The sequence below is a fragment of the Pseudomassariella vexata genome (genome assembly GCF_002105095.1).
Source record: "Pseudomassariella vexata strain CBS 129021 chromosome Unknown BCR38scaffold_9, whole genome shotgun sequence".
NCBI lineage: Eukaryota > Fungi > Ascomycota > Sordariomycetes > Amphisphaeriales > Pseudomassariaceae > Pseudomassariella > Pseudomassariella vexata.
Window position 1 is genome coordinate 480,408 of NW_024467964.1, and position 17,195 is coordinate 497,602.

Here is a 17,195-nt window from a genome sequence, read left to right on the forward strand (position 1 = left end):
TGTTCGTGTGAAATATGGTCACCTCTGATTCACAAGAAACTAACTTCAGTATCATGAAGAGGAGGGAAGGGTTTCTGCATCGGAATTGAAAACTGCATTGGCCGTTGCAGTGCAACTCCGTGCAATCACCTTGACACCAAGGTTGAGTGTCAGGTGTAGGCGGAATAAATGTCACGACGATTCATGGAATGCACTTTCGTAACAGCCACAACATTCCTTTTCGTACCCGTGCGGCTCCATATTCCACCAGGATATCTTAGGGCCGCCCCCTCCATAAGAGTAGAGAAGATCCATATCATTACGATTCGTACATAACGGTCATCTATTTGGCAAATTATCGGCCACTGTATTGGTTTGGCAATATTGTGGGGCACCCAGCATGTAGAGGAATGGAGAGATGGTACATTGATTCGTCGGCCCCAGCACCCGCCGCTGATTATCATGTTGTTCTACACGTTATATATATACAGTTCCCTTTTTCTCGGGCGCATGATTCCCACAGATGACCGACTATGGCTCATCTATGCCATCTTCCAGCCCAGGTTTGGGATGTTCTAAACACAAGCTGAAGAAGGGCAATGCACCCTTTTCATCATCGGCCACATGACCCCAGGTCGGCAGATTCGCATCCATTGCCAGCGTCTTCCACCACAACTTTACTGACGGGAGTACCCGCTGCGCTTCTCCGAGTAATCAACGCGTAGTTGGCGGCCGCCCATAGCGACCGAGGAGAGCTTCTCGTAGGCCTTGATCGCACTCTCGACATCGGTGAAATCGGCATGAGCGAAGCCACGCGGCCAGCCAGTGTTGCGGTCGACGGCGACGCGAACGTCGGTCACGTTGTCGAGGTCACGGAACATGCGGTTCAGGTCGGCGTCCGAAGTCTCGTAAGGGATGTTGCCGATGTACAGCGAGGTGGTCGGCTCCATGTTCAGAGGTCGGGGGCCCGTCTTCTTATCGGACGACGCCTTGCGGTGCTCGACGTTGATGCGACGGCCGTGCCAGAATGACTTGTGGGCCTCGTTGACGGCGCGCTCAGCTGCCTCCTTCTCGGCGAAAGTAAGGAAGCCGAAGCTGAGAGTGTGTCAGTAAATGATTCCACATGATGGAGTAGTGCTCAAGTCATCCATCCGAAAGCCGTATTGAAGCCTTCCCATCGGTAGACTACAAACAATAGGATACACATACCCTCTGCTCAATCCGCGGCCATCACGACCAATGTTGACCGAGGTGATGGTGCCGTACTTGCCGAATGCCTCGCGCAAGTGCATATCAGTGGCATCGAACGTCATGTTGCTAATAAAAATGGAGAAGCCATCGCGGGCGCGCTCGGTCTCCGTCGGGGAAGAGGACAGCGGAGTGTCATTCTCTGGTGTTTCCGTCGCGGGGGATTCGTAAGGCTTCTCGTCTTGGGCGACTCGCACAGTCAGGGAGAAGAAGCGCGACACTGAAATAGCTGTTGCCGGACGCACGCTAGCCTTGCTGAGCTGGATGGCGAACGAGGTGGCCTGTTGTCTCGAGACGGCAGCTGCCACGGAGGAGGAAGAGCTGGCAGCCCTCAGAGCCGCACGTCGAACGGAATGCCTGCCGCAAACTTATCAATTGCGATTCAGTGTAACGAATGAACCATAAGGGTAGAGTTCCCAGGGACTTACATGATGCAGGAAAGTTGATTAGATCGTAGATACGTAAACGGGCTTGTGTAGTTAGATGATGATCGCAGAAAGATTGCAGTACAAATTGAGGCTTCTTTTCAGGATGAGTGTCACGAAAAAATTTTGGCCGGGTCCGATAAACGAATGATACGCAGTCAATTATACGCGCTGCGTAACGGCTGCAGCACTAGTCCAAAATAGGCCCCAAAACTCACTAAACTCCCTACCCAGACCCATGTAATGGCAATTGCTAACTGTTCCGGTTGTGAAAGTTCGATTCTTATAGTCTGAAGTTTGATATGTTGGTTTGTTCTTTAAATGTGTGCCGCGTATATGTAAACCTAACAATGACGTGACTGCCACCCCTTAACCGAGCTTCAGTCAGCCTCACCTTGCACTGCTTATGTGTTGATGGATATGCCGGTAGGTTACGGGATATCATGGAATTGGCCGTGAGGATCCATCCGTGGGTTCCTGTGTGGTTTTAATAATGATGCTACCTAGCTCAGGTATATGCAACCGCATTGTGGTCCTCGTAGGTAGATAGCCACATCTCGATCCTCCTAGTCTCAAACAACCCTGCGTACAACCACCCATTATACAAAAAATCTCCAACATTGGTCCTCTCCCAATGTCTCGTAAGACTCTGTGCCACTGGCCAATATTTGGAGAAGACTGGGTATATACACCAATACGATTCCTCACCCAAGAAAACAAACAGCCAGCAGAGAGGACCTCCACCGTCCGCACGGCTCGTCAAGTCGCTGGTCGCTTGCCGACAAAATTGGTAACCCATACTCCGAACCAACCTAAACCACCACATGGAAAATATATCCGTCATTTCCTTGAAGCTGTGCCCCTGTGTCACAGCTAAGAAAGGAATTTTCTTTAATTTTTTTTTACCCCTTATCGGCCACGCCTCGCCCACTTCAAGACCCTGCTTCCAATTGGGCACGAAGCCAGAGAGCCAACCCGTATTTCACAAAACTCCAGAACCAAACAAGGCCTTAAAAAGTATTGAGTGGGATAATTTTTGCCTCAAATGCAGTGGCTCCTTCGCAATGCTGCCGAGTTTCAGCTCTGATAGCAAGCGGCCAAGTCTCGCTCGGTTATTCAACTCCAAGCTGTCCATGGGCCATCTGTAGAGGGACTGCACGCAGTATGTATCCCGAAATTTGAATTAAAGAAAATTAGTCGACCGTGCCGAGGCGGTTAGTATCGTTCAGTTCGGAATCCATTCGGTCTTTGTGCTTCGTATTGCACTCCAGACATGGATTCCGGGCCATTCGCGAGGCTGCCACTCAACGATCGCAGCGGTGGCAGTTCCGGCCGTGTAGCTCCCCTTCCGTAGGGGTCTTGAGCATATGGATCGGACGGAGGTTGTTGTGAAGGCATTGGGGCGTTCGCGGGAGCCTGTCCTGCAGGCACATTACCCATGCCTGCCCGCAAATGGGCATTTTCCATGCGCAGCTTCTCTAGTTCCCTTCGCAGATACTCGGACTCCTGATGGGCGTTGGAACAGTGCGTTGATAGAGATTTGATGTGCTCTTGCTGTCGTTGATGCTCCGTGATTGCTAAATCCGTGTGTAAGGACCCCCGCCATGGTAAACTGGAGGAGCAAACTTACCCTTGGTCAAGATCTCCCACTTAGACGCCTTGGACCCCCGTTCTTGCGGCATCAGGTCTCTGAGTTGTTCGAATAGTTCCTTCATTTCTGTCCGCCGTTTGCGCTCGGCTAGCTTGTGGCTTACACGCAGTTCAGGGGTTCGACTGTACGGTTGGGCAGCCGAATTTGGGCTAGACTCTTCACTGTGAAGGTCGGAAAGTTGCTTGTGTTGAAGTGTGTGGTGATGCACGGGAGGAAAATCGGCGGACAGGCCTGACAAACGTTGAAAGTCTGTCCCCATGCCGTCATCAAGCCGGCGCTGACCAGGAGGTAACCTCGATTCGGTAGTGAATTGGCTGCTGGCGATCGATTCCGTGATACTACTCCGTCTAGAGTCCATGAAGCTACCGGCAGAAGGCATGCGCTGGATTTCCTCTTCGGGGAAAGCCCACGCCTGGCCTTTGGTGGGTTCCGCCGCTCGAGCAATGGTACTGGTTGCGGGCCCCGTGATAGCTGGTGCTGTCCGAGACACCTTTGGGTGGCCATCGGGAGTACGGTCAGCACTTGGTTGGTACCCGTTCGAGATGCGATGGCTCGCAAGGTTGGTGTCCAACCCGCCGCGGGGGTTCCTCTGCTGCGCTAGACTAACCTGGATCGAAGTCGTCGACTGGTTGTGACTGGCGTACGGCGACCCAGCAATCCTCATATCGCCGAAGTTCTGGTTCATCCTGCTATCCACACTTTCACGCCGCGACTCAGGGCCTCCATGCATTCCCAGTGGGGTGCCATTCGACTCGAATGACTGAGGCCGATCGAAGCGTCCACTCCCTGGCGTTGTTGGCGAAACCATTGAATTGATACTCATGTTGCTGGACGGAGATATCAGAGGTTGGGGCATCATGTTGCCACTAATTGGCGAAGGAGTTTTGTCGTTGGCCGACTGATATCCCGATATTGTTGAGGTTGGACTCAATACGTTTATGCCAATGCCAGAAGCAGCCGATGTGTCTAGAGGTGCGAGGTAAGCAGGCAATTATTTGGCAATCTGGAAGACGCGGCATTACGTACGCTTGCTCGAGGCGTCGGTACTCGAGAAATATGCCGAATCACGATTTTCCTCCGGGTTCAGAACTCCTGCCAACCCCGCTGGCAGCTTCTGCGATGCGGGACGGTGCAGCTGCTCGTTCGCCATTTCGGTCGTCGAAAGGCGAAGGGCGCGCGCAACGGCCAGAGAGTCTTAAGGTCGGCAAGCTGTAGTAGATGATTTGCTCTGCGACAAATTTCACCGTCGTTGAGCTTTTAAAGTCGACAGAAGGTTCATTAGATTCGGGCGGGTAAAAAAGAGCGTGCTTGCCGCGGCCGACTAGAAATACTTGGGTTTTAAAGACAAGAAAACTCAAGCGCAGCTTAGAATAAATTATTAGTTAACCCGTGAGACGCAGCAGCATGTAGTGTCAGGGCTTTCAATGGCAATGGTGCACAACTGGTTGAAAGCAAGCAACCGTGAGAGCTTGAGATTTCACACGCCAACAATGCTGGGACGTAGAGGCATTTACGATGCAGGCTGACTGAGAATTGGGACGGGGAGCGAACAGTTAAAAGCGGCTAAGATTGGCAGAGAGCCCAGCAACTGGTCCCAGAGATGCCCTGTCTCGCGTCTCTCCACTCTTGGCTGGCGGGCTGGCGGGCAGCGTGGGCAGCGTGGGCAATGGGGCCGGTTGATGCGAGGGATCCCAGTCCGCTGGGACCAAACAACTCAAGAGTTGTACAGAAGAAGCAGCAGCAAGCAGAATGGGAGTTGGGGAGAAGAGCACGGTCAAGACGGGGTACCGAGCCTTGTGCTGGTGGGCGGCAGCGCACCCTAGTTAACAAGTTGTACCTATTAAACAATGCATCGGGCTGTTCCTTTCAAGGGCCGCCGCATCCTCCGTCCTTGGGCGGAAAATGGGCCGAAAGCTACCTGGTGCTTGGGTAGGCGATACCGCCGAGCCATGGATGTGCAGCTAGCGTCATGCAACTCGTGGGCCACGTTGCGCGCCAGCCGGCTCATGTCGTTGCTTATTTCTCGTGGCGGCGCTTGTACTGAGCACCTCCGAAGCGAGTCTGCCACCTGAGCATGGACAAAGCATGGGGGGGGGGGGGAGGAACCTGGCACGGGCTATGGGCGCATCGTGGCCAAGTAGCGATACCTATGCAGCTTGTATGCGTCACTAGTTGGTCCGTGAAGAGTCAAAGTTGGTGTATCTGTTCGACCCCCAAAACTTTGCTCAAATCGTACGGCTGCCTGCGGGTGCCAATACAAAGGAAGAAAGTATTCTCGTCTCTGCTCCAGTCACGTTTCTCAACAGAGGTCAGGATAAGACAGGATATGGCAAGGCCTGTACTTGGGAGCATAATAGGAGACGGAGCGAGTACCAGCATCTATTGGCCGAGATCAGGACTGGCAAGGCGTTCATTCCCTTACACCAGGTCGCACATCCGTGGAAAGTTCCGTGACAGGCACGGTCAATAGAAGCGAAGGTTGGGATGTGCTGCCTGTGCGAGCGCGCCTGATGAGGTAGGTACATTGCCCAGAATGCCATGCGCTGTTGGCTCGTGCAGCGTTCGCAGACAGGGACTTCTCTCAAACCACTTGTCGCGAGCGGACCCGCTTTCGAGTGGTTTCTGAACCGGAAGAAAAAAAAAATCGGGAGGGGAAAAAAAAAAAAAGCCCTGTGCAACTGTGGAGGATGAGCGTCCGAACTGAGATGAACACCATCGAGACCGAGGATGGGTAGATGCGTGTGGTGCATCTGGAGTGCCTGATTGCTAGACACTAGAGCTCACACTTCGAGACTTTTGCGCCCATCTCGCCAACAAGCGCACGATTGCGACGACAGTGATTTTCTTCAGGTTGACTGAGAATGCTGCTGCTGGTCGATCATGTTCCAGGTGAGGAGGGCATATAGACAGACAATGCAATGCTCTTTCCTCGCTTGAACCGCAGAAGCCATCAATGCATTGTGTTGTCGTTTCCCTCCGGACAGAATCCAACGGAAGGGGCGACCATGTGGCGTCTCTAGAGGGGACAATCAAACGTTACGATATTGTTGCCACGGTCTGCGTACCCCAATTTCAGAGTAGCAAAACCCCAAGCAAGTTGCGGTTGGTTGGTGGTCCACCCCACCGGTCAGATCTCCCGCCGCCACGTGAGATGCGCTGCAAGCTAGGCGGGCAGGCGGGCAACCATGCGCCAGGTTTGGTTGTCGAGGCTGTCCCGGGAGTCTGTGGAAAATTCCCCGGCAAACTATTTTACCTCCACAACTGGGCACTCTGTCACCGGTATCGCGCATCCAGGGACCAGCCCGTACAAATGGGAGTCATCATACTATGTGGCGTGGAACTGCAATTTTTTTCCATGTATTTTACATAGTGAATGGCATTGGCAAGAGAAGGGGTGTCTATGAATTGTTTGTTCGTTGTGTTATGTGGAAAAGTTTGCTCCAGGTCCTGGGTGACCTTGCACAATCTCGAAAAGCCCGCGACATCGTACATGGTCCCTGGGTGAGGTGCAACGTGGTCGACTATTGTGTACTTGTACACTGTTTCGCAAACCGGATGAGCTACAACACCCAGCGTCCCAAATCTATGTTTCGGGCACACTCGACAATCTCACCTCGTACGGCTGCGTCTCCGCGCATGGTAGCATTTTGATAGTCCAATCACGGGTTGAAGTCACAATTGACCTTCGTCTGACAGTCGATGAGTGCCCCCCCGTCTTGCAGAGGCGGCTCCAGAGTCGTCCACCGTGGAGTAACTTTTGGCTGAGCCGCTCGGGACATGTCGAACCGATCAGTTGACAACAGAGCGGGTTGCGTTTGTTCCTTGCGGCGTTTTCATCCGGCAATACAAACAGCTGTTTTTGACATGTCATCATTGTTTGGCATATATTGGACGCAGCACGGCCCGTTTTCCAAGGGACTGGAGACGACTATTGAAAGCTCGCTGGGGAGGCCCTGGTGAGAAGAGGCACGTCACATGCTGAGTTCCGTGCTCAATGAACAACTCTCGAACCCTCGAGCCCTCGAGCCATCATGCGATCGTTGAGATTGTTAGTGACAGACGCTCGGACTTTCGGATTGCCAGCATGAATCTGGGATTTGTCCATGCCATGAATGCGCCACGGCGAGTCCTTTTCAGACGTCGGGTTCGTTCCTATACCCAACCGAGGTATACGGCACAGAGCGACTCAACTTATCAGATGCTTAATGTCTCTGGGGATCACAGTGTGATTGGTATCGTTACAAGGCGAGTCGCCCTCGAAAGTTCAAGGGAACATGGTACCGTTCGGAGAAAACCTTTTGTAAATCCGGGCCCAAGCCATCCCTGGCAACAGCTCTCCGCATTTGGGGGTCCACATAGTAAATATACTTTGCTTGGTTAGAGCCCACGTGGGCCTCAACATTGTCAGCCGTACTGTACTTGCACAATGCGAACGTCGTGTATCGAGCTATGTTTAAGCGACAGCGTACGAATACAAATCTCCAAGCTGCCAGTTCCCGAAAATCCCGTCAATTCAGATGGAAGGGGAAAACTAAACGGCCAGAAATTATAACAAATAGGGTACGGGAGTACGAGCAACCGGGACTCCTCCGTTATGCACGGGCTCAAACTTGTACTATGGGCCTGCTGTGGGCCTGCAGCCTGCTGTCGTGTGCTGGCCACGTTCCGGTACTATTAAGAGATTCTGTCCCCTGTCACTTCTCTCATTTCGAACAATAAGCTACCGGCCCTGGTCCTGCAAGCCGCGGAAGTGCATTCCAGATGGGGTCGCTACCCAGAGCGACCCACAAGCTGTCCAATGGATGTGGACTAGTGGGGATGACATGCTGTACGCAATCTCGCTCGGCGGAATACTTGTTGCCCTTAGGTGAAAGGACCGGCGCGGCTCTCTTGCTACGGGCCCGGGAATAGGATGGACAGATCTGAGATTGTATTTTGTGGGGAGTGTCTTCATAAACTTTGGAACTTCAACAACTTGGGCACGATCCATATTACTCCGTATGGTACCATTGGCCCGGTCATATCATTACTTACAACTTTCTGGTTATCACTTATAAGTCCTGTATGGTCGGAGCGATGTCCTCTTGTAGACGTTTGTAACCGCAATCCTAGTATGTTGACGGAATCTACGCCTCGTAACAGCGTCCTGACGGTCAATTCCCCCGCATTGAAACCTCGACGTCGCTTTCAGCTGGGGGACGTTTCCTCATTTGGGCATGCAGAACGTTAGCGACGGTCGAAATTTAATGCGTCGATTTCCCTCCAAATGAAGAAGCTGTGTAGCCACCAAGCGAACTATAGAAATCAAGAAGTTCACACAGCTAACCTGGAAGAAGGAAGCCCAGCTGACGCTTCAAAAGATATGCTCAGATAGCTTACTGGCCACCACGTGAGCGAAGGAAGCAGTATATGACGCAGATGGCGCGTACACTGTGTTGGATTTGCACATTGCTATGCTGCATTATCAAGTAGGATATCGGTTCATGGTGTCCACACACAAAGGTCAAGATGTTTCTCGCTCTCCACCTTCGCCTCAATAGAGCCCGGTCTGATGACAATGCCCTTGAGCCATCGGCGGTTCTGCTCAACTCGTTTCGCATACTTATGGCCTCGTATCTATTCAGCCACGAATTCAATCGATCAGGCCTTTCGGCCGGATGGTAACAAAACCGGGCAATTCCTTGCCATCAGCATAATTGCTGCTTAAACACAAAGCAACACACACGTACACATATGAACACACATGAACAAGTAGGAAGGGCTGAAGGTTTGTGGCTTTCTTGGCATAAAACCCTGTGTATAATATTTCTTAATTTCCGACCTACAAACGTTAGAGGATCGTCGTGCACTTGCATTCTTCGGCGAAAACTGCCACTGAGCAAAAACGTGGCTTCCCGGGAGTGTCTTGACATATCCTGACAGTGAATCAAGTAGGCTTGACAACCTCCTCCTTGTTGGCCGCCCAACCGCCTGTTCCTTGCCTTCTCGGCATGGTTGCGAACGGGAGCTAGTCTGTGGTCTATCAGCTGGAATCATCTGCTTTTTGCAAGACATGGCTTTGGTGGCTGTGACACGAGCTGGGCGGCAACAGCCACAATACCAGGATCGACTACCGGTTAGCCTGTCGTCGGTGCGAGCAGAAGCATTCCAAATCTCCAAAGCTTGCGCTCATTACTTGGCAAGTGTTTGTTGAGTTCTTAATGGCTCCTACTAACTTGCCATAGCTCAGAGCTAGTTGGGGGGGAAGTCAGTCACCCCATCCCCCTCCCCCCATTGCCTCGTGCAACTTAAACTGTGCCAGTTCGCCGAGAACATATTTCCCGCATAACATAGCTTCGCCTAGGGCGGATATCGGCTTAGACCGGCCTGAAGTGCCCCCACTATACTTCCATATGCCAAGTCTAACGAGAACACGCCTCAGCCCTTCCGCCTTTACAGCTATATACTCCGAGCTTGCGGGGTGCGGTACTATCCAGGGCAAGTTGCGACGACAACCGCCACTTATCCAGGCACACCCGGCACATCACGTGTAGGTCGCGTTGTGCTACCGATTTTAGTGTGCATCAAATATCGTTTTTCAGGGACGGGGGCAGTTGAAACTCTAATAAATGCCACCAGCGGCGTCGTGTTCAGTAATCATTGATCGCCGGCCAACGATATCGAGGTCGTCATATTTTCTCCCTCGGTTCTGCAAGATACAGAGGACGCGCGATCGTCTTCCCGAACACATCAGCTCATACATTCGCATGCCTGTGGCATGACTAACATGGACCCATACATGGTTCATCTCATCTCATCGCTTGCGCCTCCGTAAGGCATCAGTAAAGGGTCCTCTCGATTGCAGATCACTTGGTACAAATCCAGTGGTGTTTGGGTAACATAGAGTAGTTACTGCCCCTTTTAATAAGAACATCTTGGGAAATTCTTACTGTTCGGCCTAGGAATCAGTAGTTTGCTCGTGGGGTAACGTGTTGCAATGAAAGCAGTTTGCTGGCCACGAACCACCAGTCGAGTCCTCACATCAACCCCATCCAGATAATATCGTCAATCACCGTTCCACACGATCCTGTGCTCTTCCAGATACGGCAGATCGTGGCGAGTTGTCTTCTTGAGATGGAAGCGATTTAGTCGTTTGCTTGTTTGCTGCCCTTTGACAGCATCCTTCTGCCTCGCCATCGCTCCGCCACCGGCAGCCATCCGAGATGCGTGTGTATCGTGACACCACACCACTCAATAGATGTATGCACCTATTTTGCCCAAATTCCGATTTGCCGGGAACATCTCCCCAGCCCCAACAAAACAAAACGTGATGGGAACTGTACGTATGTCGTAAGCACTCATATACCGGCTACCTGCATCGGTGCGCGCTTGTCATCATGTTGAACCCACGTTGGTGAACAAGGCGGCCGAGACAAGGAAGGACTGACAAGCGCACATGCAGGTAGCCACGCACGCCGCGTGGGACGAAACTTGACTCGGTGTATCTATGTATGCCTTGAGTGTTTGTCTCGGCTCCCAAAGTGACGCAGGTCCGGTAGGAGTCCATGTCGGGAGCCTTTTCGGTATGCCGCTTGCCTGCTGGATCGATCTGTGGGAGCCATGGAACCGGAAGGATTATGCGATGATAAGGGATACGGTCAGGGGTTGGTCTGACGCCTCGACTGGAGGACTTCATAGCACTATGGCAGATCTCTGGGAATTTTCCTAATATGAGCTTTTCGGAATAACGTGTTGAGTGATATGGGCGATCTATGTCTATATTGAGAACCGTGAGTAATGAGTGCATGCTCATTACCATGTCAACTGACAGTCTGGGGAAGCAAATCGCCCCTCTCTGCCCCCTGCGTTTTCTAGCCTACGATAGTTTTAATCTGCCGGTATTACCGTGGCAGCAGATAGGCGGCTTACCCGAGTACAAAGTGTGTTTTTGAATGATTCATGATATTGTTACTTCTGGGAGTAGGGAGTGGCAGTGCCGACAGCATTCCGGTGAAGACTACGAGGTTAGACGAGCCCCTGAAAGAGAGGCAGCACATTAGTAACTGGAAGACTGGCTCAAGAAGCGAGGACGCAAAATTGGAAGTTGATTTTCTTGCTCTCTACCTATCAAGAATACAATTAAATGTTGAAGTTCCTAGAACATTCCCGATAACTCAACTCAGCGTCCCAAGAAGTCGTACTTGACACAGCCATGTATTCTCCTATGGTCACTATATGGATTCAATGAGAAAATCCACCGGATCAAAGAAGTGTAGTATCAGCAAAGGGAAGAATACCATGCGCCTCAGGACACTTCGCGCCCGCTACAGCATTATCAACTAGCGAGCGGATCCTGTCGACTTCGTCCGCCGTCAACTGCAGATTGGCAGCAGCAAAGTTTTGCTCGAGGTACTTTGTCTTGGCCGTGCCATATTATATTTTAGTATTTTTATATCGTCAAGATAAAATAGAAATGAAGATAAACCTCACCCGGGAATAGGAAATACATCGTCCCCCTGAGTCAACAACCAAGCTAACGCCAACTGCTCCGCCGTACACCTCTTTTCGCAAGCATTATTATGCAGCGTCTTCACAATCGTCCTATTCTTGGAGGAATTCTTGTCCAAGACGCGGGGATAGTTCCGCCTCACACGCGTCGGGGACGTATTCGTTGGGGCTTTCGTAGATGCCGCCGAATTTTGTGGCGAGAAAGATGTCGCAACGCTTGCCATTTTGGCAGAACGCTTGCCCAGTAGATCCTCTGAGTTGGCCTGATGGAGGGTTAGTATATGGACCGATCTTCATATGGTCTGTGGATACCAGTCCCTTACATAGGCGTCACTGGTGTCCCAAAAAGTCTCCGATCTTGTGAGCGTAGTCAAACACAGCTAGGCGTTGCTCATCTGGAAGGGGGTCCTGATAAGAGTGTGACAGGCTTGTGGTCTAGAATCCAATGCAAGGGGCCATGAGGCCGTTCTTGCCGAGTTCACGAGTTGAGATGGAAGCCATCTTGGACATAGAAACATGTAGTCGTTGTTTGGTGAATGGCTTTACTGGGCTTGTCAGGTGCAATTATGTTGGTATTGGACTAGGTATTGTTGCTAAAAATGATGCAAAGAAATGAAGACCAGTGGGTAAGAACCTTCTTATAGAGGCCCTAGTATATGATGACAGCAGCACCGAGACTGGATGTGCAGACTCGAGATGGACTTGGCCTATGCAGTGTCCGTCAAAGCGGCACCAAGGCCAGCGGTGAGTTGCGGAGTTACTATTCATTATTTGGTCCGCAAGACTGACTTGTTTGCCACGCTGCAGACACCAGACCTTTGGATAATGCAACCGGCGGCTCTACGAAGCCAACCGGTCTACAGTCGTCTCGTGACAAACAGTCTTGATTTCATTAACGCCATAGTATCTACCACGTAACTACCACTAGAGGTCAGTATAGCTCACCTATAAGATAGGGAGTAAGACGTGGATGCTCACATAATGAGGAAGATTCACGAGAGTTCGTCCAAATCATCACCCGATCCCATCGTTAGGACCTCTTCGTAGTGCAAACCCGAGACAATGAAGCGACGTTTATTTTCCATGCCTGGAAAAACCTGAGTGAAGCTAACGCATCCCACAAGTGATGCTACAGGGACCAACGATGCATCAATGCCCAGTTTCCGCTTTCAGTTGCGAGTCAGATTAGCACGATGCCGCATCTATGCCAGTAATGATGGTGACTCCTACCAGGTTTGATCCGTCCCTTTATCAGATCCAGAAGAGTGCTCAGCAAATTTCCCATGACGATGGTCTTACGGATACACTCGGCAAATATCCATCGCTGACAGAACACGTTTGTCCATAAATGCGTGCCCCATCTTATGTGCAGTCACAACGCACCTTCCAAGACTCTGGTAGATTATCGCGGTGTCCATTTACGCTCCTCGATGAGGTTGTTTCTGTTTTTGCAGAGGTTACCCAGCCAAGCATCCAACAGGGCCATATCAGTGTCGGCTTGTTGGCCGAGCGTCATATCGCCATCTCATATGCGTATCGTCTGATACACCATCAGAGCATGGACTCGACCGATCATTGCTTGGGGTGTGAAATTAGGGGAAGTTGCCGGAATGAGCAGGTCGGTTACGTTCTCGTAGAGAGCTCTGAATCATGCCCCGGTTGCCTTCGTTTTTGTTCACATATAGGCCGGATATGGAAAACGCCTGGAGAACCCAGCGGGACATGTTGTCTTTGTACAGGTAATGATGCATATACGGCGTAGTATTGTCACGCGCGAATTATGCATGCTGGTACATGCCAGTCAGTTTCTTATCAGTAGAGATTGCTCTTCTCAGGATGCGGTGCGTGTATAAGCAACTCCAAAATAAAACATACGAGAGCCTTGAACTGTGCCGTGGTATTGGCAATCTTCAAGCTTGTATCAGCTAATTGCTAGGGTTCTGCATGTCTGTTAGGATCTGTCCCCGTTTGAGTGTAATACCTAAGAATTATGTGCGGTAGTCGTCCTGGAAAAGCTGTGCTTCGTAGAGTAGATCAAGTACAAACACATATGCGATTCATCACCAAATAGTCCTTTCTCACCATTACCCTCTTCTCCTCTGTGGAAGGCGTACCCACCATCTCAGCCTGCTGCTGCCTCAACACGCCGCTCTGCGACAGTTCATCCAACGCCGTACTGCCAGACATGTTTTTCAGCAGCTGGTCAAGCGCCAATCGAGCTGAAATACCGCCGTGGGCGACAACAGGCCGATGCTAGGGTTTAGCGGAGACGAGAAGCTGTTTTCCAGTCCCAGGAACATGTGGCAAGAGCTATTGTTGGTGCTCATAGACACGGCCAAAGGGTCCAAGTCGAGGCCCAGGTCCAAATCCAAGTCCATAGGCATGTTGTCCCCAGCCGCCTCCGCCGCGAAAGCCCGCATTTACGCTCCGTAGATGCACCATGACGGGTTCTTCGCGCACCGGCTGCATCTGAGCCGTGTCTTGTCGCGGGCGTCGAGCGGTGTTGCGGGTCAAAGCCATGGTTTGTCTCACTTACAAGCGATGGAACGTGACCTAGGTTTCTATTGTCTGTTTACGAAAATGAAGCTCAAGTCGCGTATTCAGTCTATGGCCGGCGGTGAGCGGCGTCCCCGGATGACGGTGGATGAGACTCCGTGGAGTTGAAGTCCGCAAGTCGACGGCGCGAGCGGACTTTCCGATGTGACTTGAGGAGAAGGGGCGCTGTCTCTGCTGCAACTCCCGTATATGTGGAACTCATGTTATCTAAGCCTGCTGCCAGGTTCATACGTACAAGCAGAAGTTACAAGTTGCTACAATTGATTAATAAGTCCTGGACTTGATAATTCGTTCTGGGCTTGCGACCTGGCTGTAGAGAGTTCATCGTGTTGATCGTTATGGATTACAGGTTTCAGACGACCTGTCTTACACTAGGACCGAGTACTTTGGCAAATTTAGCAGTTAACAGTTTCAAAATAATCATTCCAACAACAGTGATTTGTTGCTCAAATAAGTTATGCTCACTATGCAGCAGTTCTTAGCACTTAGGCAAGCATCACATTCAAGCTCCTCAAGCTCCTAAAGCATCTGTTAGCTAACAAGCTAGACGGCATTTTCTTCCTGCTTCATCTGCACCCGATGTTTGGAGTGATTATGGGCTCAAGTCATCTATTGTGTGTCTATTATGTTCATGAGCGGTAATCATACTACAGATGCGACCGAGCATGAAGCAAGTTTCGACTGTATAACCAAAGGAATCTTGATGGAAATTTGAACCTGACCGCAAAGCATACTCGATAGGAAGGGTTTGGAGCGAACCCCATGGAAGTTATTGCTAGGCGTTAATGTCGGTTCGATTTACTGGAAACGGGTGCTCTTGCGCTCAGTGTGAGTCTTATACAATCTCGAAGAATTACGTCGCCGGTGATTTACACTACTGATGAACCCTCCGAACTCTTAGTTGGTAGCTATTTCATGCTCCCAGTTTTAAGACAGGACTATCTCAGTCTCGATCCTTTCTTTTGCTACTCGTATTCACTCCGCGTTTTGCATTACGTCTTGTGCTTATCCTACTAAATACACAACCACTTTAAGCCTTCGCAGCTTGCAGACTCGCGCTATGAAGACAATACGCTACTTCTAACCTGGACCCAACCCCTACTGATCTACCCCCGCAAGCGCACCCTACCAGATATATATGGCACACGCATAGCGATCCATTCACTATCCTCACACCGTGGAGGCAATAACGTGCATAAAAGAAGTAGTTCTGGTAGTGTTATGTTCATTCCATGTAGTATATGCAAGTCGGTGTTCATGTTCATCGTTTGACGCAAGCAGTACGAGAGCTTCAGAGGCCAGCTTCTTCCCACAGCAGTACTAGTATGCGGCAGTGACAACAATAGTACCAAGAACGGCCGACAAAGTCCGCCTCAAATATCGCATAACAACTCGTATGCCCGGCTACCACGCACCAGCCATAACTGCAGCCTCTGCGAAATCATAACCAACATGGTATCCTGCTCTTCCTTCCCCTGGTCCTAACTTCCGCGTTTTAGTTTTATCTCAGCCATATTGGCAGAACTGCCAACACTGAACTGAACCATCGTGAGAGCTCCAGTTCAGTCATAAAGCGCGTGAGGCAACCATAATCCGAAAAAGAGACATTAAAACATAGTGTAGTGTTTTCAAAAACATTATAGTTTAGTCGATCAACAAAATCTTAACTAGAGCCCTTACACGGGATACTCAACCCGATATCGTTCTTAACGGCGGCGCCGATGTCAATGATAGCGCTAACATTGGACGAGGCGAACGCGTCCTGGAAGTACGAGATGGTCTGGCCGTTGTTCATAACTGTCTTGCCGCCGAGGTCGATTGTGAGGTTGCCGGTTTCGCAGGCCGGGGGCAAAGTCAAGGCGTTTAGGATAGGGGCCTGATTAACGTCTGCCCAAATGAAGAACTCGTTATCGCCTGGTCTCAGGACCACGTCCAAGATGTACGCCGTGCCGATATCAGAGCCGTTCAAGTAATTATGGAATGTTGCGTTGCCCTAGATGCAGGTCAGCACACATAGATCGCCATGAGGTTAACTTCAACTTTAGACATACAATTTCCACGGTCCATATTGTGGGGTTAGGCAGATTCGCGGTGGCATTGAAGTTGTTTACTGGGTTGAGGTTGACGTGTGGGTTCGTGACCACGACGCCAGCGAAGTTGTTGAACCCGACCATCTCGATATTCTTGGAGAAGGATACGGGGTAGTTGCGCGCGATGCCGGAAACGCGGACGTTCGTGTCGCCCTCGATCTTGACGTTGATCTTCTCCTTAGAGAGGAGATGTGCGTTGAAGGTCTTAACTGCATCCAGGTTATCGAAGGTGAGTTCCTGGCTGATGTTGACTACCATCAGAGCATCCGATTTTGTCTGGGGAAAGTCGAGGGTGGCGAAGGCTAGAGGAGGGTCGACGTCCATGAGATACATGGTGGACTGAAATCCTGCAATGGTAGCGTGCACCTTGCCATCGGTGGTGATCGTCGAGTTGATGGCCATGTTCAAGACATTAGGCCTTGTGTTGGTGACGACGATGCTGTCGACATGGAGTTTCGCCTCATTGATTTTCTGTTGGGCAATTTTTGGTACAGCAACCAGAAGTCTCCATGCATTGTCAGTTTTAAAACTCGGTGACATAGTCCTCGGGATTTTCTCAACTTACACGACAGGCACCACAATTACGACAATAACCACCAGTACCAAGATATATACCCACCAGAACCTTTTGCAGTGACCCTTCGAGGCCTTGGAGTTGGTCTCCGGGGACGCATCGAAGCGGGTGGTGATCGTTTCTTCCTTGTAAGAGTCCGCCATTTTTCTGGATTAACGTGTATAATGTTCCTCGCCTCGAGAACG

At 50.9% G+C, this 17,195-nt stretch overlaps 7 protein-coding genes across 7 annotated transcripts; 2 read left to right on the forward strand and 5 right to left on the reverse strand.

Moving 5' to 3' along the window:
• Positions 1 to 386: 386 nt before the first annotated feature.
• BCR38DRAFT_437705 (uncharacterized protein) lies at positions 387 to 1,770 on the reverse strand. Its single transcript, XM_040860538.1, has 3 exons — positions 1,656 to 1,770; positions 1,189 to 1,584; positions 387 to 1,074 (listed from the first exon to the last, which is right to left on the reverse strand). Coding segments are annotated over exons 1-3 (816 nt in total). The 5' UTR covers positions 1,658 to 1,770; the 3' UTR covers positions 387 to 656.
• Positions 1,771 to 2,867: 1,097 nt separating this feature from the next.
• On the reverse strand, positions 2,868 to 4,453 carry BCR38DRAFT_458756 (putative HLH transcription factor; the record flags this gene model as incomplete). Its single annotated transcript, XM_040862206.1, has 3 exons — positions 2,868 to 3,229; positions 3,283 to 4,269; positions 4,330 to 4,453. The coding sequence occupies 3 exons, from the start codon at positions 4,451 to 4,453 to the stop codon at positions 2,868 to 2,870; spliced, it is 1,473 nt and encodes a 490-aa protein (XP_040714003.1).
• Positions 4,454 to 4,903: 450 nt separating this feature from the next.
• BCR38DRAFT_410612 (uncharacterized protein) lies at positions 4,904 to 5,236 on the forward strand (the record flags this gene model as incomplete). The annotated part of the gene is made up of 1 exon (XM_040858485.1): positions 4,904 to 5,236. One exon carries the CDS (start codon positions 4,904 to 4,906, stop codon positions 5,234 to 5,236), a length of 333 nt encoding a protein of 110 aa, XP_040714004.1.
• Positions 5,237 to 9,096: 3,860 nt separating this feature from the next.
• BCR38DRAFT_475593 (uncharacterized protein) lies at positions 9,097 to 10,222 on the forward strand. The gene is made up of 2 exons (XM_040863016.1): positions 9,097 to 9,481; positions 9,528 to 10,222. Exons 1-2 carry the CDS (start codon positions 9,356 to 9,358, stop codon positions 9,834 to 9,836), a joined length of 435 nt encoding a protein of 144 aa, XP_040714005.1. The 5' UTR covers positions 9,097 to 9,355; the 3' UTR covers positions 9,837 to 10,222.
• A 198-nt stretch (positions 10,223 to 10,420) lies between these two features.
• BCR38DRAFT_234028 (uncharacterized protein) lies at positions 10,421 to 11,203 on the reverse strand. Its single transcript, XM_040854338.1, has one exon. The coding sequence runs from the start codon at positions 11,099 to 11,101 to the stop codon at positions 10,652 to 10,654; it is 450 nt and encodes a 149-aa protein (XP_040714006.1). The 5' UTR covers positions 11,102 to 11,203; the 3' UTR covers positions 10,421 to 10,651.
• Positions 11,204 to 11,768: 565 nt separating this feature from the next.
• On the reverse strand, positions 11,769 to 12,014 carry BCR38DRAFT_345849 (uncharacterized protein; the record flags this gene model as incomplete). Its single annotated transcript, XM_040856213.1, has 1 exon — positions 11,769 to 12,014. The coding sequence occupies one exon, from the start codon at positions 12,012 to 12,014 to the stop codon at positions 11,769 to 11,771; it is 246 nt and encodes an 81-aa protein (XP_040714007.1).
• Positions 12,015 to 16,009: 3,995 nt separating this feature from the next.
• BCR38DRAFT_347157 (uncharacterized protein) lies at positions 16,010 to 17,153 on the reverse strand (the record flags this gene model as incomplete). Its single annotated transcript, XM_040856317.1, has 3 exons — positions 16,010 to 16,339; positions 16,398 to 16,941; positions 17,002 to 17,153. 3 exons carry the CDS (start codon positions 17,151 to 17,153, stop codon positions 16,010 to 16,012), a joined length of 1,026 nt encoding a protein of 341 aa, XP_040714008.1.
• Positions 17,154 to 17,195: the final 42 nt, after the last annotated feature.